General features: G+C 37.5%; 1 protein-coding gene across 5 annotated transcripts in view; it reads right to left on the reverse strand.

The window, feature by feature from the left end:
- Positions 1–17,066, reverse strand: part of Cpap (centrosome assembly and centriole elongation protein) — an 81,060-nt gene that overhangs the window by 35,710 nt on the left and 28,284 nt on the right. For all 5 annotated transcript variants that reach the window (XM_021236391.2, XM_021236390.2, XM_021236389.2 and 2 more), the window contains 5 exons: positions 15,767–16,060; positions 13,414–13,525; positions 12,421–12,523; positions 10,667–12,290; positions 7,651–7,783 (listed from right to left, as the gene is read on the reverse strand). In XM_021236391.2, the coding sequence (XP_021092050.2) occupies positions 7,651–7,783; positions 10,667–12,290; positions 12,421–12,523; positions 13,414–13,525; positions 15,767–16,060 (2,266 nt within the window). The remainder of the gene's footprint in view (positions 1–7,650; positions 7,784–10,666; positions 12,291–12,420; positions 12,524–13,413; positions 13,526–15,766; positions 16,061–17,066) is intronic.

The raw sequence follows: 17,066 nt of genomic DNA on the forward strand, positions 1-17,066 counted from the left end.
CATAGCAGTGAATGCCCATACCAGGAAAACAGATCAAGCTCAAATAACCTAATGCTGAACTTCAACCTCCTACAAAAAGAAGAGAATAACAAACCCAAAGCTCGTACAAGGGAGGAAATTATAAAAGAGATCAGAGCAGAAGTCAATGCAATGGAGACTCAGAAAACGATACAAAAAAAAATCAATGAATCAAACAGCTGGTTTTTCGAAAGAATAAGTAAAATCGATAAAACCCTTAGCCTACCTTATCAAAAAAAGTTAAAAGGCTCAAATCCATGCAATTAGGAATGAAACAAGTGAAGTCACAACAGATCCAGCAGAAATCCAGAGGATCATCAATAACTACTTTGAGAACCTGTACTCTAATAAAATGGAAAACACAGAAGAAATTGACAGATTCCTAGATACATATGAATTACCAAAGTTGACGGAAGATATAAAAATTCTAAATAACCCAATTACAATCAGTGAAACTGAAAATGTAATTTAAAAATTTACCAACAAAGAAAAGCCCAGGTCCTGATGGCTTCACTGCTGAATTCTACAAGACATTTAGAGAAGAACTATAGCCACTACTCTTTAAATTCTTCAAAGAAATCAAAAGGAAGGCAATACTTCCAAATTCATTCCTGGAAACAAGTGTTACTTTGATTCCAAAACCAGGGAAAGACCCAACTGAAAAAGAGAACTACAGGCCAATCTTCCTAATGAACACAGATGCAAAAATCCTCAGTAACATACTGGCAAACAGAACACAGAGGGTCATCAAGAAGATCATACACCCTGACCAAGTGGGATTTATCCCAGGGATGCAAGGATGGTTTAACATATGTAAATCAATAAATGTAATACACCATATTAACAGAGCCAAGGACAAAAACCATATGATCATCTCAATAGATACAGAAAAAGCATTCCACAAAATCCAACACCCATTCATGATAAAAAAAAAATACATAAAATTGGTATAGAAGGTCTTTATCTCAACCTGATTAGGCTATCTATGAAAAACCAATAGCCAACATCATACTAAATGGTCAAAAGCTGAAAGCTTTCACACTAAAATCAGGAACAAGACAAGGATGTCCACTATCACCACTCCTGTTCAATATAGTTCTGGAAACACTAGCCACAACAATTAGACAAGAGAAAGAAAGATAGGAAATGAAGAAATTAAACTGTCATTATTTGCTGATGATATGACACTCTACATAGAAGATCCAAAACACTCCACCAAAAGACTTCTAGACTTAATTGACAGATTCAGTAGAGTAGCTGGATACAAGGTCAACACTCAAAAATCAACAGCCTTCTTGTACACAAATAACATACTCACTGAGAGAGAAATTAGGGAAACAATTCCTTAAACAATAGCATCAAAAAAAGGGGAAATATCTAGGAATCAATGTAACGAAGGAACCAAAAGACCTCTACATTGAAAACTACAGCACTCTGAAAAAAGAGATCAAAGAGGATATAAGAAAATGGAAAGATATCCCTTGTTCTTGGGTAGGAAGAACCAATATAGTGAAAATGGTCATACTTCCAAAACTGCTATATACATTCAAAGCAATCCCAATTGAAATCCCAACAGTATATTTCACAGAACTAGACAAAACAACCCAAAAATTCATTTGGAACCAGAGGAGATCTAAAATAGCAAAATCAATTCTAGGCAACAGAGACATGACAGGGGGTATCATAATCCCCAACTTGAAACTACACTACAAAGCCACAGTGATAAAAACAGCATGGTACTGAGCCGGGGGTTTGGCTCCGTGGTTCCGCAGCCTGCCTTGCAAGTGCAGGGTCCTGAGTTCTATCCCCAGTACCAAAAAACATAACTCAGCATGGTACTGGCAAAGAAACAGACCAGAGGACCAGTGCAATAGATTAGTAGATGCAGAAATGACTCCACATATACTCAGCTACCTCATCTTTGACAAAGGAGCAAACCATCCTCACTGGAGGAAAGATAGCCTCTTTAATAAATGGTGTTGGAAAAAATGGATTTCGACCTGCCAAAGATTAAAACTAAACCCCTATCTTTCACCGTGCACTAAACTAAAATCAAAGTGGGTTAAAGATCTACATATTAAAACAGAAACACGAAACTTACTAGAAGATAAGTTAGATGTCTCAAAGACATTGGCATAGGAAAAAACTTTATGAACAAAACCTCAGCAGCATGGGAACTAGCACAAAGAATCAACAACTGGGATCTCATCTTATTAAAAAGCTTCTGCAATGTAAGAGAAACCACCAACAGAGCTAAGAGACAACCTATAATGTGGGCAAAAATTTTTATCAGCTATCTCTCAGACAAAGGATTACTATCTAGATTATATAAAGAACTTAAAAAAAAAAAATCAAACTCCCCAAATATAAAGACCCAATTCAAAAATGAGCATCTGAAATGAACAGACATTCCTCAAAGAAGTAAAAGCCCCAGATAAATACATGAAAAAATGTTCAACATCACTCGTCATTCAAGAGATGCAGATGAAAGCAACACTGAGATTCCACCTCACCCCAGAAAGAATGTCTGCTATCCAGAAATCAACCAGGGCCGGGGGTTTAGCTCAGTGGTTCCACCGCCTGCCTCACAAACACAAGGTCCCAAGTTTGATACCCGGTACCAAAAAAAAAAAAAAAAAGAAATCAACCAATAACAAATGCTAGAGGGGTTGTGGGGAGAAATAAAAAAAGAAATCAACCAATAACAAATGCTAGAGGGGTTGTGGGGAGAAAAGAACCCTTCTCCATTGTTGGTGGGAGTGCAGACTGGTGCAACCACTGTGGAAATCAATATGGAGATATCTCAAAAAACTAGGATTAGAGGTCCCATTTGACCCAGCTATTTCACTGTTGAGTATCTTCCCAAAAGAATTAAAAGAATCAGCCCAGGGATTTAGCTCAGTGGTTCCCCGCCTGCCTCACAAGCGCAAGGTCCCAAGTTCGATCCCAAGTACCAAAAAAAAAAAAAGAATCACACCAAAGAGATATATGCGCACCCATGCTTACAGTGGCACAGTCTGTAACAGCTAAAACTTGGAAATGGCCCAACTGCCCATCAACTGGAGACTGGATAAAGAAGATGTGGGGTTTTTTTTATAAAATGGAATACTACTCAGCCATAAAGAACGAGAAACTAGAGATATTTATAGCTAAATGGATGCACATTGAGGCCATACTCTTAAGTGAAATAAATAAGACACACATGTGGAAATACCAAATAGTTTCTCTAGTGTGAGAAACTGAAAGTGTAAACAAGGATCAAAGTGTAGAATAGATAATGTGAAATAGGAAGAAAAGGTCTAGGGGAAGAAAAGGGGTAGGGGAAGTGGGAGGGTTAGGGGAAAGGAAAGAAGGGAAAGGAAAAAATACGAGAAAAGGAAAAATATGGAAACAAAGTGTCTGTAAATAGGGAAGGGTAGAGGGGCTGACTGGAGGGAAGGGGAATGGGGAAAAAATAAGAACCAAGATATATCATGTAAAGGTACAAGTTCCCAACGATGAATGTTAACTGTATTGTATACCTAAAATGTACTAATAAACTTAATGGGAAAAAAAAGCCATAAAGGAATAGGGTGGGTTCTTAATGGAATACAACGCTGTCCTCATGAGAACACAAGAGACAGACATGGGATGAGATGCACAAACATACACACTGGAAATGCCACCAGAAGACACAGACACCAAGAAGAGGGCCTCCTGACCACAGGCAGAGACTGGAGTGATGCAGCTGTAAGCCAAGGACTGCCAGCAACCAAGACGCTAGAAGAAACACGTGGCCTAATGCTTTCATGCTGGACTTTCATCATTCAAAACCATGATAAAATAAATCTCTTTTGGTTTACACCCAGTTTGAGGGACTCTTATCACAGGAGCCCTAAGAAGCTAACACACTAGGCAAGTTTCCATTTGAATTCATGGCCCCAAACTGCCTTTCTTTTTTCTTGGAATTGGGGGGAGAGGGGGTCTCCAACTCAAGATCCTCCTGCCTCAGACTCGCAGAGTACTGAGATTATAGCTATGTGCCACTGACCCTGGCTCAAACTCATCTTCAAATTTCAATTATGATTCCCTCCACCAAGAGGATAATTTCAACAATCCTAACTACATTTTACTTAATTAAAAAATCTTAAGTGATACAGACTGCACCTCCTTTGCATTTGTATGTTATACTGACTTACAGTGTTTCAAATATTTTACACAAAATTTCTACAATTAAACAATAATGACAATACAAAATACCAGAACTTATAGAACATAATGAAAGCACTCCACGAAGAAAATTATACTAGTGAATTCCTCTATCAGAAAAACATAGTGGGCTCAATGAACAACCTAATGTTGAACTTCAAGCTTCTAAAAAGAGCAAATCAAGCCCAAAGCTCATACAAGGGAGGAAATGATAAAAATCAGAGCAGAAATTAATGCAATGGAGTCTAAGAAAATACAAAGAATCAATGAATCGAAGAGTTGGTTTTTTTGAAAGATTAAATAAAATTGACAAACCCTTAGCCAACCTTATCAAAAAAAGAAAAGGCTCAAATCCATGCAAAGGGTGAAATCACAACAGATCCTGCAGAGATCCAAAAGATCATCAATACCTACTTTAAGAATCTGTATTCTAATAAGATGGAAAATATAGAAGAAATGGACAGATTCCTAGATACATATGAATTACCAAAACTGAATCAAACAGATATAGAAATTCTAAATAAACCAGTATCAGCCAATGAAACTGAATATGTAATGAAAAACTATTAACAAATAAAAGCTCCGGCCATGATGGATTTACTGCTGAATTCTACAAGAAATTTAGAGAAGACTTAATGCCGCTACTCCTCTACTCCTCAAACTCTTTAATGAAATTGAAAGTGAAGTAAAAATCCCAAATTCATTCCTGGAAGCAAGCATTATCCTGATTTCAAAACCAGAGAAGGATCTACAAAAAGGAGAATCACAAGCCAATCTCCCTAATTATAGATGCAAAAATCCTCAATAAGATACTGACAAACAGAATGCAACAAATCATCAAGGTTATACACCATAACCAAGTTGGATACATCCCAGGGATGCAGGGATGGTTCAACATACGCTAATCAATAAATGTAATATACCATATTGACAGAGCCCAGAACAAAAAACTGTATGATCATCTCAATAGATGCAGCAAAAGCATTTGACAAGATCCAACACCCATTCATGATAAAAACCCTGCAGAAAATTGGTATAGATGGTCTTTATCTTAATCTGATAAAAGCCAACTATGACAAACCAACATCATACTAAATGGACAAAAACCGAAAGCTTTCACTCTAAATTCAAGAATAAGACAAGGGTGTCCACTGTCACCACTCTTACTCAATATAGTTCTGGAAACACTAGCCAGACCAATTAGACAAGAGAAGTAAATAAAAGGAATAAAGATAGGAAAGGAAGGGGTTAAATTATCATTATTTGCGCATGACATGATCCCTTACACAGAAAACCCCAAAAACTCCACAAAAAGACTTTTAGATTTGATAACCAAATTCAGTGGCACAGCTGGATACAAAGTCAACACTCAAAAGTCAATAGCCAGGGATGTAGTTCAGCCACACAGTGCCTGCCTGACAAGTGAAAGGTCCAGAGTTCAATCCCCAGTACCAAAAAAAAAAAAAAAAAAAGTCAATAGCCTTCCTGTACATGAATAACAGGCTCACAGAGAGAAAAATTACAGAAACAATCCCTTTCACAATAGCATCCAAAAAATATGAAATACTTAGGAATCAATCAAACGAAGGAAGTAAAAGACCTCTACATTGAAAACTACAGTGATTGAAGAGGATATAAGAAAGTGGAAAGAGATTCCTTGTTCTTAGATAGGAAGAACCAATATAGTGGAAATGGCCATACTTCCAAAATAGTTATACAGATTCAATACAATCCCCATCAAAATCCCAAGAGACTATCTCACAGAATTAGAAAAAACACTCCTAGCCAGGGATTTAGCTCAGTGGTGCCATGCCTGCCTTACAAATGCAAGGTCCTGAATTCAACCACCAAAAAAAAAAAGAAAAAAAAAAATCCTAAAATTCATTTGGAACCAGAAGAGACCTAGAATAGCAAAGGCAATTCTGGGCAACAAAGGCAAAGCAGTGGGCATCACAATCCCTGACTTTACATTACACTACAAAGTTATGGTGATAAAAGCAGCACGGTACTAGCAAAAGAACAGACCCGAGGATCAATGGAACAGACTAGAGGATTCAGTAACAACTCCAGACATATTCAACCACCTTATCTTTGACAAAGGAGCCAAATACCTTCACTGGAAAAAAGATAGCCTCTTTAATAAATGGTGCTGGAAAAACTGGCTTTCCACATGCCAAAGATTGAAACCAGACCCATTATCTTTCACCATGCACTAACCTAAAATCAAAATGGATCAAAGATCTAAATATTAAAACAGAAACACTAAATCTGCTGGAAGAGAGAATAGGTAGAATGCTTGAGGACATAGGAGTAGGCAAAGACTTCATGAACAAAACCCAGACCGCACAGGAAATACTACAAAGAATCAATAACTGGGACCCCATCTTATTAAAAAGCTTTTGCACATCAAGAGAAACCAACAACAGAGTGAAGAGACAACCCACAGTGTGGGAAAAAATTTTTACCAGCTACTCAGATAAAGGACTATTATCTAGAATATATGAAGAACTCAAAAAAATTGGATTTCTCATATTTAAAGACCCAATGCAAACACGAGCATCTGAAATGAAAAGACACTTCTCAGATGAAGAATTATAAATGGCAAATAAATATATGAAAAAATGTTCAACATCACTGGTCATTCGTGAAATGCAAACTAAAACAATGCTGAGATTCCATCTCACTCCAGAAAGAATGGCTGCTATCAAGAAATCAACCAGTAACAAATGCTGGAGGTGCTGGAGGGAAAAAGGAATCCTTCTCCACTGTTGGTGGGAGTGTAGACTGGTGCAACCACTGTGGAAATCAGTGTGCAGATTTGTCAAAAAACTAAAACTAGAGGTTCCATTTGACCCAGCTATACCTCTTCTTGGTATCTTGCCGAAAGAATTAAAAACATCACATCACAGCAATATATGCATACCCTGTTTATAGTAGCACAGTTTGTAATAGCTAAATCTTGGAAACAGACCAAATGCCCATCAACTGATGTGTGGATAAAGAAGATGTGGGTTTTTTATATAATGGAGTACTATTCTGCCATAAAGAAGAATGAGCTTCAGACATTTATAGCTAAATGGATGGACCTTGAGACCATACTCCTAAGTGAAATAAATTGGACACACGTGTAAATACTGCATTGTTTCTCTGGTGTGAGAAACCCGAAGTGGAAGTAAGAACTGAGATGTATAATCGATGCTGGGAAATGGGAAGAAAGTGTTCAAATAGGGAAAGGAACAAGGGAGGAGGGAGGGAGAAAGCAAGGAAGGGACAAGAAAAAAAGTGAAAATTAAAGGAAAAAATGGAAACAAAGCTTTTGTACATAGGGAGGGGACAGAGCTTGAGGGGGGAGTGGGATAAAATAAAATTTAAATTTAAAAAAAACTCAAATATTTTACACACAGTCTTTAAGAATAATTTTCTCATCTCAAGACACAAACATACCTGAGTTTTTCCATGGCACTTTCTCGTTCCATTCGAAGCTTAGCCAAGGAGGCATTCTCAGCTTTAAATTTTTCTATTTCTGTTTCCAGTTCAACAACTTTCTCTCGCAAAGCCTGGGATCGAGCACTGTCACCTGCAAAACAGGTCACAAATACTGAATTTCACAGCAGGTCTCACAGCAGCGAAAATACAGCTACCTTCTACTACTAAGAGCCAAGACTATGACAAAACCCTTGACCATCACGGTGCATTAGAATAAAAGTTTCAAACAGCAAAAAGAAAAAAGGAAAACAAAACTGGCCTAACTTTCAGAAAGAATAAATTTAATTCAAGAATATCAACTTGACAAGAAATCAACATTATAGATAAAAGGAAATCATTCAAATCAATTTTTTTTTTGTTACCAGGGATCGAACTCAGGTCCTTGCGGGGCAGGTGGCAGAACCACTGAGCTAAATCCCCAGCCCTTCAAATCAATGTTTTAAAAGACCAATAAATTCTGGGTATGGTGGTGCACACCTATAATCTCAGCACTCAGGCAGGCTGAGGCAGGAGGATCAAAAGTTCAAGCCCAGCATCGGCAACATAGTGACTTAGAAAGACCCGGTCACAAAATAAAAAAAATTTTTTTAAAAGGCTGGAGATGTAGCTCAGTGCAAAGGCCCTGGGTCCAAAACTCAGTACCACAAAGAAAGTAAGTAAATAAATAAATAAATAAAATTTATAAGATATCTCAAAGGGCTAATTAACACCAAAATCAAAGTTTGTTGCCTCTTGCTACTAATCAAAGAAATACACATCAAGATTTATTTCTTTTATCTAATTTGCTCTTTAAAATAGTAAAATAGTCACTGTTTCTGTCCTTCAACTGAAATAAGCATTTTATCATGTGGTACTACCCTTCTGTAAAATACAAGACTAACAGGATGAGGCCAGTTTATAATACATGTCTCTATCATATTACAAATACAGAGGAAAAATGACTGAAAGAAAGTACCCAAAAATGATACAGCAGTCACTTTTGGAAAGTTTAGTTATAAACAGTTTTGCTTCTTTACTTCTTAAGCTTTCAAACTTCCTGCAAAAAGTATTACTTTTAAAATTAGAATGTTTTTTAAATAAATCATAACTTACATTTTAAAGCACCCTAATGCTCTATTAGGAATTCACAGCTTGTATTACAATAAAATAAAAAGGAATTTTTCAATAAAATCTTGAAAAGGCCATCACATCAACACAGCCATTAAACAGAAGGAGGCAGATGTATATGTTAGAACAATCTTCAAATTTTATCATAAACAAGGTACAGGAAAATGTTTAAAATGTTTTCATTTGTGTAGGAAAGAATTAAACATGCACTCACACATATGTTTAATATGAGCAATTCATTCAGAGTACACAAATAAAATGGTAATGCTGGTACCACTAAGAAAAGGCACCTATCACCAGAGCTAGTGAAGGACAAAAAGGTTTTGGGGTTTTTGGGGTGTTTTTTTTTTTTGGTACTCGGGATCGAACTCAGGACCTTGTGCTTGCAAGGCAGGCACAGTGCCACTGCGCTAAATCTCCAGCCCCAGAAAGTTATTTTTATAGTAGTCACCCTTATCCAGTTTTACTTCCCTCAGTTTCTTACAGTCAAGCAAAGGGCAAAAATATTAAGTGGAAAATTCCAGAAATCAACAAATTTTAATCCCGCCTGGCACGTGAATCATCCCTCTGTTCACCCTGCCCAGCCATGAGTCACTCAGTGGCCATCTAATTATCAGATTGACTATTGTGGCATTGCAATGCTTATGTTCAAATAACCCTTATTTTTCTTAATAATGGAGTCAAAGCACAAGAGCAATGGTGCTGGCAATTTGAATATGCCAAAGAAAATCCACAAACTGCTTCCTTTAAGTGAAAATTGTGAATGGATAAGAAAAAACAGTATTTATAGGGGTAAATACTATCCTTGTTGGGGATCTAAGGAAGCCTACTGTACCATATGCTTGTTTTTTGGGGGGGGGCGGGGGGGTACTAGGGATCGAACTTGGGTCCTTGTGCTTGCGCACCAGGTGGTGAAACCACTGAGCTAAATCCCCAACCCACCATATGCTTTCTTGCTCAGGTTTGGTAACTTAATGTGTGAGGTGGTAAAATAATTTATTTACTTATTTATTTGTTTTGTTTTGTTTTTGGTACCAGGAATCAAACTCAGGTCCTTGTGCTTACTGGCAGGCAGCAGAACCACTGAGCTAAATCCCAGGCCCAAGTGGTAAAATAATTGAAACAGACCTATGTGATGGTAAACACCTGCAATCCCTCACGGCTTTGTCCCATAAAACACCTTTCAGAAGCAGGGTGAGCAGATAACTCATTTTCTGGTGTCCCTTCGGTCTTTCTTAGAAGCTATCTTTCTCTCAATAAAGTTTTCCTACTCTTAACCTCCATTGTTCCTAGAATTCATTCTTCACTTTTAGAAAACACAAACTCTCGTTTCGGATATCTAGTAGGTTCTGGAGTAACATCTATATCGGAAGGAAGGCAGGAAGGCAGGCAGGCAGGCAGGCAGCAAGCTATGGGCTGGGAAGGTATGTGCTTAATGACTATGCATGAGGTCCTGGGTTCCATCCCAAGCACCACTGAGATAAAGGAAAAAAGGAGTCTCAACAGTTCCTCTGCATCTCTTTATACTAGTGACTACATTATTTAGAATCAAAATAGGGCCGGGGATTTAGCTCTGTGGTTTCGCGCCTGCTGTGCAAGCACAAGGACCCCAGTTCCATTCTCCCCAACCTCACCAAAAAAAAAAAATCAAAATAAATTTTTACATATTACCCACTAAAGTTGACATCTACTGAGCAACAATGTTAGGATTTTAAATATTCTCACAACACCACCTCCCTCACAAGCGCAAGGATCCAAATTCAATCCTTGGTATGAAAAATATATATATATATATATATATTCTTACAACATACTGGTAAAATAATGTTACATTTGTAACATTGTGATAAATATTCTGCTGACTCACCAGATGGTTGGTCTTGACTCAGACTTAACTTGGGCTCATTTCCCAAGTGTGAATCTGATTTTGGTTTCAGTTTCAATGAAGGGAAGAATTTCATCATCAGATCTGATGTGGGAGGGGGACTTGTACTCCTATTAGACTTGCTCAGGTCATCTCCCTTCCTGACTGGTGCAACTTTCCTTTTTACTGTTCTGTCCAGGACATATACATCACTGTTAGGATAGCCTGTCTGTGGCATCTCGTAAAAGGCTTCATCCTCAAGATTAACATCATGTTTACATGAATTCTCTTCAAGGTCAGTCCAAGATCTTTCATCATCAAAGTCAATTTTACTCATACTTAATAACAAGGGTCTTCTTGAGGGTTCAGATACTTTAGTTTCCATGTTTTCTGTTACAACAGACTCATCACTGCTATAATCTTTATCAGATAAATCCAGGTCAACATCTCTCCTTCTATTTTCTTGAGTCCTAGTGTCCCTAAAAGGTCCCTTGCCATCACAGACTTGTGGGCTGTCCTCTCTGTGGCTGAAACCTCCCTCTGTGTCCTCTGTGGGTGGCTTTATGGTAATATCGAGCTGTTCCTCAGAGGCAGTGCTACTGTCACTTCCTGTAGCAACTTCATCATCACTCACATTCCATGGCATTCGACCTTCAGAAGTGTTCATTTGGAAGGCTTTGCCACTGATTTTGCAAGATAGTTCCTTCAATCCATCAGTTGAGGATGCAGAATCAAGTGGTATGGCTGTGATCTCATGCTCACTCCTACTTTCAAGGGCAGGGTTAGGGACTGGACCTTGACTGCTGTTTCTCTCGGTCCTGAGATCCACCGGATGTGTCTTCTGTTGCACAGCTTTGACAGGGGTTGAAGACATCCGGTGACCTTTGCAGATCTGTTGATCCTTTTCTAAGATTTTCAGTACAAATGAGGAATTACTAGAAAATGAAATTTCATCAGCAGCTTTTTCTAAAAATAAAAATTCATCTAATTCCAAACTTTCTTTTTCCTTTTCTTGTTCCCAATGCTCTAATTTTTTCTGAAGAGAAATGTCAAGAGAAGAGCCCAACTCTACCGTCTCACTTATGGGCCTCTTAGAAGCCATGCAGCTGACAGGCCTTATGGAAAGAGGTGGTCTATCTTTCCCCTGTGTCTTATTCCATCCTTTGCAACCAGTATCACAGGGCTTTGTACGCTCAGGTTCATTTTCTTTGTTAGAGTCAACTTTCTTTTCTAACTTGATCTTCTCTTTAAATTGTCCATTACATTTCTTCCCTGTCTGTATTTTTGATCCTGATGGAGAGACACTTTCCCTATTATTGCTCTTAGGCACTTTTGGCTTCTGACTGAGTGTGACAAAACCAGTCCTGCTTCCAGCTTTACTCTCCTTCTTAACAGTAAGGTTCTCTGAACACAGTTCTTTATTTACAACTGCAGTTTTCCGCTGGAATTGTTGACTATCTACTTTGAACAGAGATTGATCCTCTGAAGTGTTCTGGTTAGCCCCTAATGTACTTTCTTTCCCTTTTTGAAATTTAGATTTAGCATTAGTAAACCTGGCTAAACCTTCTCCTCGTTTTAAGAATGGTTGTTTGGGTTTTGCTTTCATTATCAATTGTCCCTCTGCTTCCTAAAATAAAAGAACAATATTTTAATTAATTCTGCTATATCAATGTAATCGAAAGGTTATTTTTTAAGCAAATTATGAGTAACTCTCTACAGCTTTACAATAATTTAATCAAAAGAGTTCAAATGCTTACCCTTAGCTGTTTTTGTTTAAGTTCTTGTTCATCCAACTGAATCTGTTCTTCTAAGTAGTCTTCAAATGTCTGTTTCCTTTCTCTAATGGTAGCTTTAATAGGCCTAATCATAAAAAAAAATAATAATTTAACATGAAAGTCGTAAGTGTGGATATTTTACTCAATGTAACTGAAACAGATATCTCCAATGACACAAGGAACTAACTTTTTTCAAAGTCAAGGGTCTGGAGTGTAACTCAATGGTAGACAGAATGTGCACTTAGCATTTACAAGACCCCAGGCGTGATCCACAGCACCAAGACAAAATTTTAAAAACCCAAAGTCAAGCTTCTCCTTTTTTAGATTCGCCTTTGAGAATCTAATGAAAGCTATAATCCCCACAACCCCCCAAAAATACATAAATATATAACACTCTGTACATGATTTGGGGTATTTTTTTCAGTATTTAGAATTGAACCCCAACACTTTTCTTTAAATTACTGCATATTAGTTATACATCTTGGAGGTTTCATTTTGGCATATTCTTAAACATTCACATAACCTACTTTGATCATTTCTACCACAATATGTACTTTTTAAATTAAGAAAGATTCTTAGCAATTTGAGTAAAGCCACAATCAAAAGTCATTTTCCTTATACTGACATATATTAAAATATTTCAAATACTTGAGGAAATAATAAGCCTATTTAAAAGATAAAACAGATACTCTATCTTTGCCATAAACCAGTTCTATACCTTAAATTATGGAATTACAATTCATAAATGATACCAAATGTGAGATTCTACTATTCTTCTTCTCCATAACAGAATTTAACCATATGAGAGATTAATTTTATCCTGTTGTTTCTCCCAAGTGAGAAAGTTTGCTAACTGAACTGATGCATCTCCCAACCTCCTCCTGATGCTGACAGTATGTGACAGGCTGTATTATCAACCTTATCCTTAGAAGCACATTCAAGTGAAAACAAGAAAAATTCAGGTCACAACGATACCGTTCTTCATTATTAACCACTTCTGAGGAATCACCAATTTTTTTTAAGCTTATATCATTCCCTTCCTGAATCTGTTCTGTCATTTTCTCCCAACGCGGTAAAATATTTTCTCCTAGGATAAAAATTAGGAACAATTTAGTTCAAAAAAAGTAGACTAAAATCTTAAAACATGAGAATTTTACAAGTTATTATACATCTCAAAATTTTTATTAAAATGTAATGTATGTCAAAAACTTTAAACACTCAAAGATTTCTTTAATATGAAAAATAAAAACTACAAAATCTCAATTAGGACACTTGCCATTCTCCAAAAGGCTAATGTCAATGTCCTTAAAAATATTTTTTAAAAGCTTTAGATGACATTTCTGTGAAAATGGAATTCCCACACAGATTGGAATACTGAGGAATTATTAATTTCCCTAGGTATGATAATGTTGTTCTGGTTACACACAGGAATGTCCTAATTCTTACTTGATACACACTACATTACTTGCAGTGAAGTAACATGATCACTGCATAGTACTTTCCGTTAAATGGTTGAACAGATTATATACATAGTAGATATATAAGCACAGAGACATATATATTAACAAATACGGCAAAATATTAATCATATAATCACTGCAGCAATCTTTCAACTCTTCTGAATGTTTAAAATTTTTTTCTAAATAAAAGTTTAAGGAACTATATTGTGTTAAAAAGAAGGCAAAGGGGCCAGGGATTTAGCTCAGTGGCACCACGCCTGCCTCACGAGTGCAAGGTCCTGAGTTCAATCTCTAGTACCAAAAAAAGATGACAAAGACATTTAAGCTTTCCATGTTAACAGATTACTCTAAATTAGAAATATAATACAAAGGTGTCCAATCATAAATGAAAACTAGAGATACTATTTGGCACATTATTTGTATTTTTCTGCAACATAATTAACTCAATGGAGTAACACATTAAAATTAAATTTTAAAAATACTGGAAACAACATTGTCCCACCACAAAGAATATTTAACACTGATATATAATTTGAATGTTAGCATATTGGGGCCAAGTATTATAATACGGTTATATATATGTATGATTATATAATATATAAAACATACTATAAGAATTTTCCATATTGAGTGAGAAAAGAACACAATACTATCATACAACATAACTACAACAATGTAATGGAAGGGGGAGAGAAAGAGGAAGCAGGACTAAGACTTCAAAAAAAATTTTTTTGAAGACTAGATAGCTAGGAGAGTGGTATACACCTATTGTTTTTTGTTGTTGTTGCTGTTTTGTGGTACCAGGGATCGAACTCCAGTCCTTGTGCTTGCGCAGCAGGCGGTGAAGCCACTGAGCTAAATCCCCGGCCCAGTACATGCCTATTGTCCCAGGTACTTGAGAGATTAAAAAAAAAAAATTTTTTAAGGCTAGATAGCTAGGATGGTGGTACATGCTTATTGTTGCAGGTACTTGAGAGACTAAAGCCCAAGATCACTTGGGCACAGGCATTTAAAGCCAGCCCTAGAAGTAAGAGTCCGTATCAATAAAAGTAACAACTGCACCGAGGATTTAGCTCAGTGGCACCATGCCTGCCTCGCAAGCACAAGGTCCTCAGTTCAATCTCCAGTACCAAAAAAAAAAAAAAAAACCAGACTATAGAGCTGGGGATGTAGTTCAGTGGTAAAGCACTTGCCTAGCACATGTAAGGTCTTGAGGTAGATTCCCAACACTCCCCCAACCCAAAATAAGACTTTTAAACAAAACACACACCAGAAATGCCAAGAAAGCTGCTTGAGTTTGTACTATCTAGCACTAAGTGGCAGTTCTCTAACTGGACTGTGCTGGGTGCTGGGAATACCAAGGTACAATGAAGACAACCCTTGTCTCTGGGTTAGAAGAGATTTATGAGTAGTAACTTATACCACCAATTTCCCTCACGTGTTACATCACAGTCCTCGCCATTACCACACACATTTTTTTGTTTTGGTACCGGGGATCGAACTCGGGACTTTCCACTTGCAAGGCAGGTGGCGGAACCACTGAGCTAAATCCCCGGCCCACCACACACATTTTAATCAACCTCAAACTATTTCCAAGCTCTCAAAGAAAAACAGTATAGTATATGGGTAAAGTGCTGCCCCTCTTTTTAGAAAATATGCTACTTGAAGTCGGCATGAGCATTGCAACCGTTCTTAGAACATCAAATGCAAGCCCAGCCATGGCTTTAGTCCAGGCACAGTGGCCAAGCAGCATGTAAGACCTTACAATGAAGACCACAAAGGATTGGAAAAACACAGAAAGGCCAGGTCTTCTCTTACAATAGCTTGTAGTTAGGTAGGAACAGAAGAGAGAAATGCCAGGAACTCACCTGTAGGATGGTTCTGGTTTTCTTCCTTCGAATCATATTTTTTCACAATTGTTTCTTGATATTGTGACTCATAAAACAAATTGGAAGGAGCACTTTTTGAAGTTAGAACAAAATCATGATGTGTCACTCTACAGAAGTTCTGTTCATCGGATAAAATGTTGGAAGCATGCAGCTTTTCTTGGGTTTGACTTGGGTAGACATATGATGGCAAGAAGGGTGTGGCTTTCTCTCCAGCTGGTACACTTCCAGGAGATCTGTACTTTTGACTCTGATCATCAGGCAGTGAGGTAAAACCTTACAATTAAGAAAATCAACAAGGGCCAGGGATTTAGCTCAGTGGTGCTGCTAACTGCCTCACAAGCGCAAGGTCACAAGTTCAATCCCCAGCACCAAAAGAAAAAAAGAAAATCAACAAAGCTGATGCCTTCCTCCAACATTCTCTTCTGCCAAGTAGTGACCTCCACTCTACAAAGTACTCCCAAAAATGTTAAAAGTATTTTTTTCTCTGTGCTGAGAAATAGTGTTTAAAAAATCATAACATTTTGAAATTATAAAATGAATGTAGCTTCCATTAAAGGTAAATTTATCCTCTACTTCCTGCGCAGTGTGTGTACAGTAGAGCTATAGCACACCTAACTCCAAAAAGCACCATTCCTGTTCCATCTGTGAGGATGACATTTGTAACTGTCAACTCTAGAGTCCTTGACAGACAGTTCCACAGAGAGCACAATGCAGTTATGTGAACAATTTGAGCTACTCCCTGATGACCATAACTTACTGCTTGTTTCAATCCCTTAAGGATTACCTTTTAAAATCCTGGCATCCTTAGATGGTAGGTTTTTTTTGGGGGGGGGTACCGGGTACCAGGGATCTAACTGAGAACCTTGCACTTGAGGCAGGCATGGTGCCACTGAGCTAAACCCCGGGCCCAGGTTTTAGATTTATGAGTAAATGTTTCTAAATTTCCAGTGTTATATTTCATCTACCTTGTTTCTTGAGTCTCTATGTTTGAATTAATCAGGTACACAAAAAGAAGGTTCCTTTGCTGCATATTTCTAAGCTGCACTTTGCAGAGGCATACTAGCTACTCTGCCTGCTGTGCCAGCCCCCGAAATCCTGCCAGCCCTCAGCTCTCCAGGATTGCCTCAACTAAATTTGGAAGGGAAGACACAATGAAAAGTGTTTTATAAAACCTCCACTGCCACTTATCACTTATCTACCTCATCTCCAGCCCACAAGTAAAATTAAAATCAGATAACTTAATCATTATGCACTACAAACTAGTACTAACAAAAATTAA

Source organism: Heterocephalus glaber, unplaced genomic scaffold, assembly GCF_053883595.1.
Source record: "Heterocephalus glaber isolate CG9 unplaced genomic scaffold, H.glaber_assembly_v1.0 deba00001719, whole genome shotgun sequence".
Taxonomy (NCBI): Eukaryota; Metazoa; Chordata; class Mammalia; order Rodentia; family Bathyergidae; genus Heterocephalus; species Heterocephalus glaber.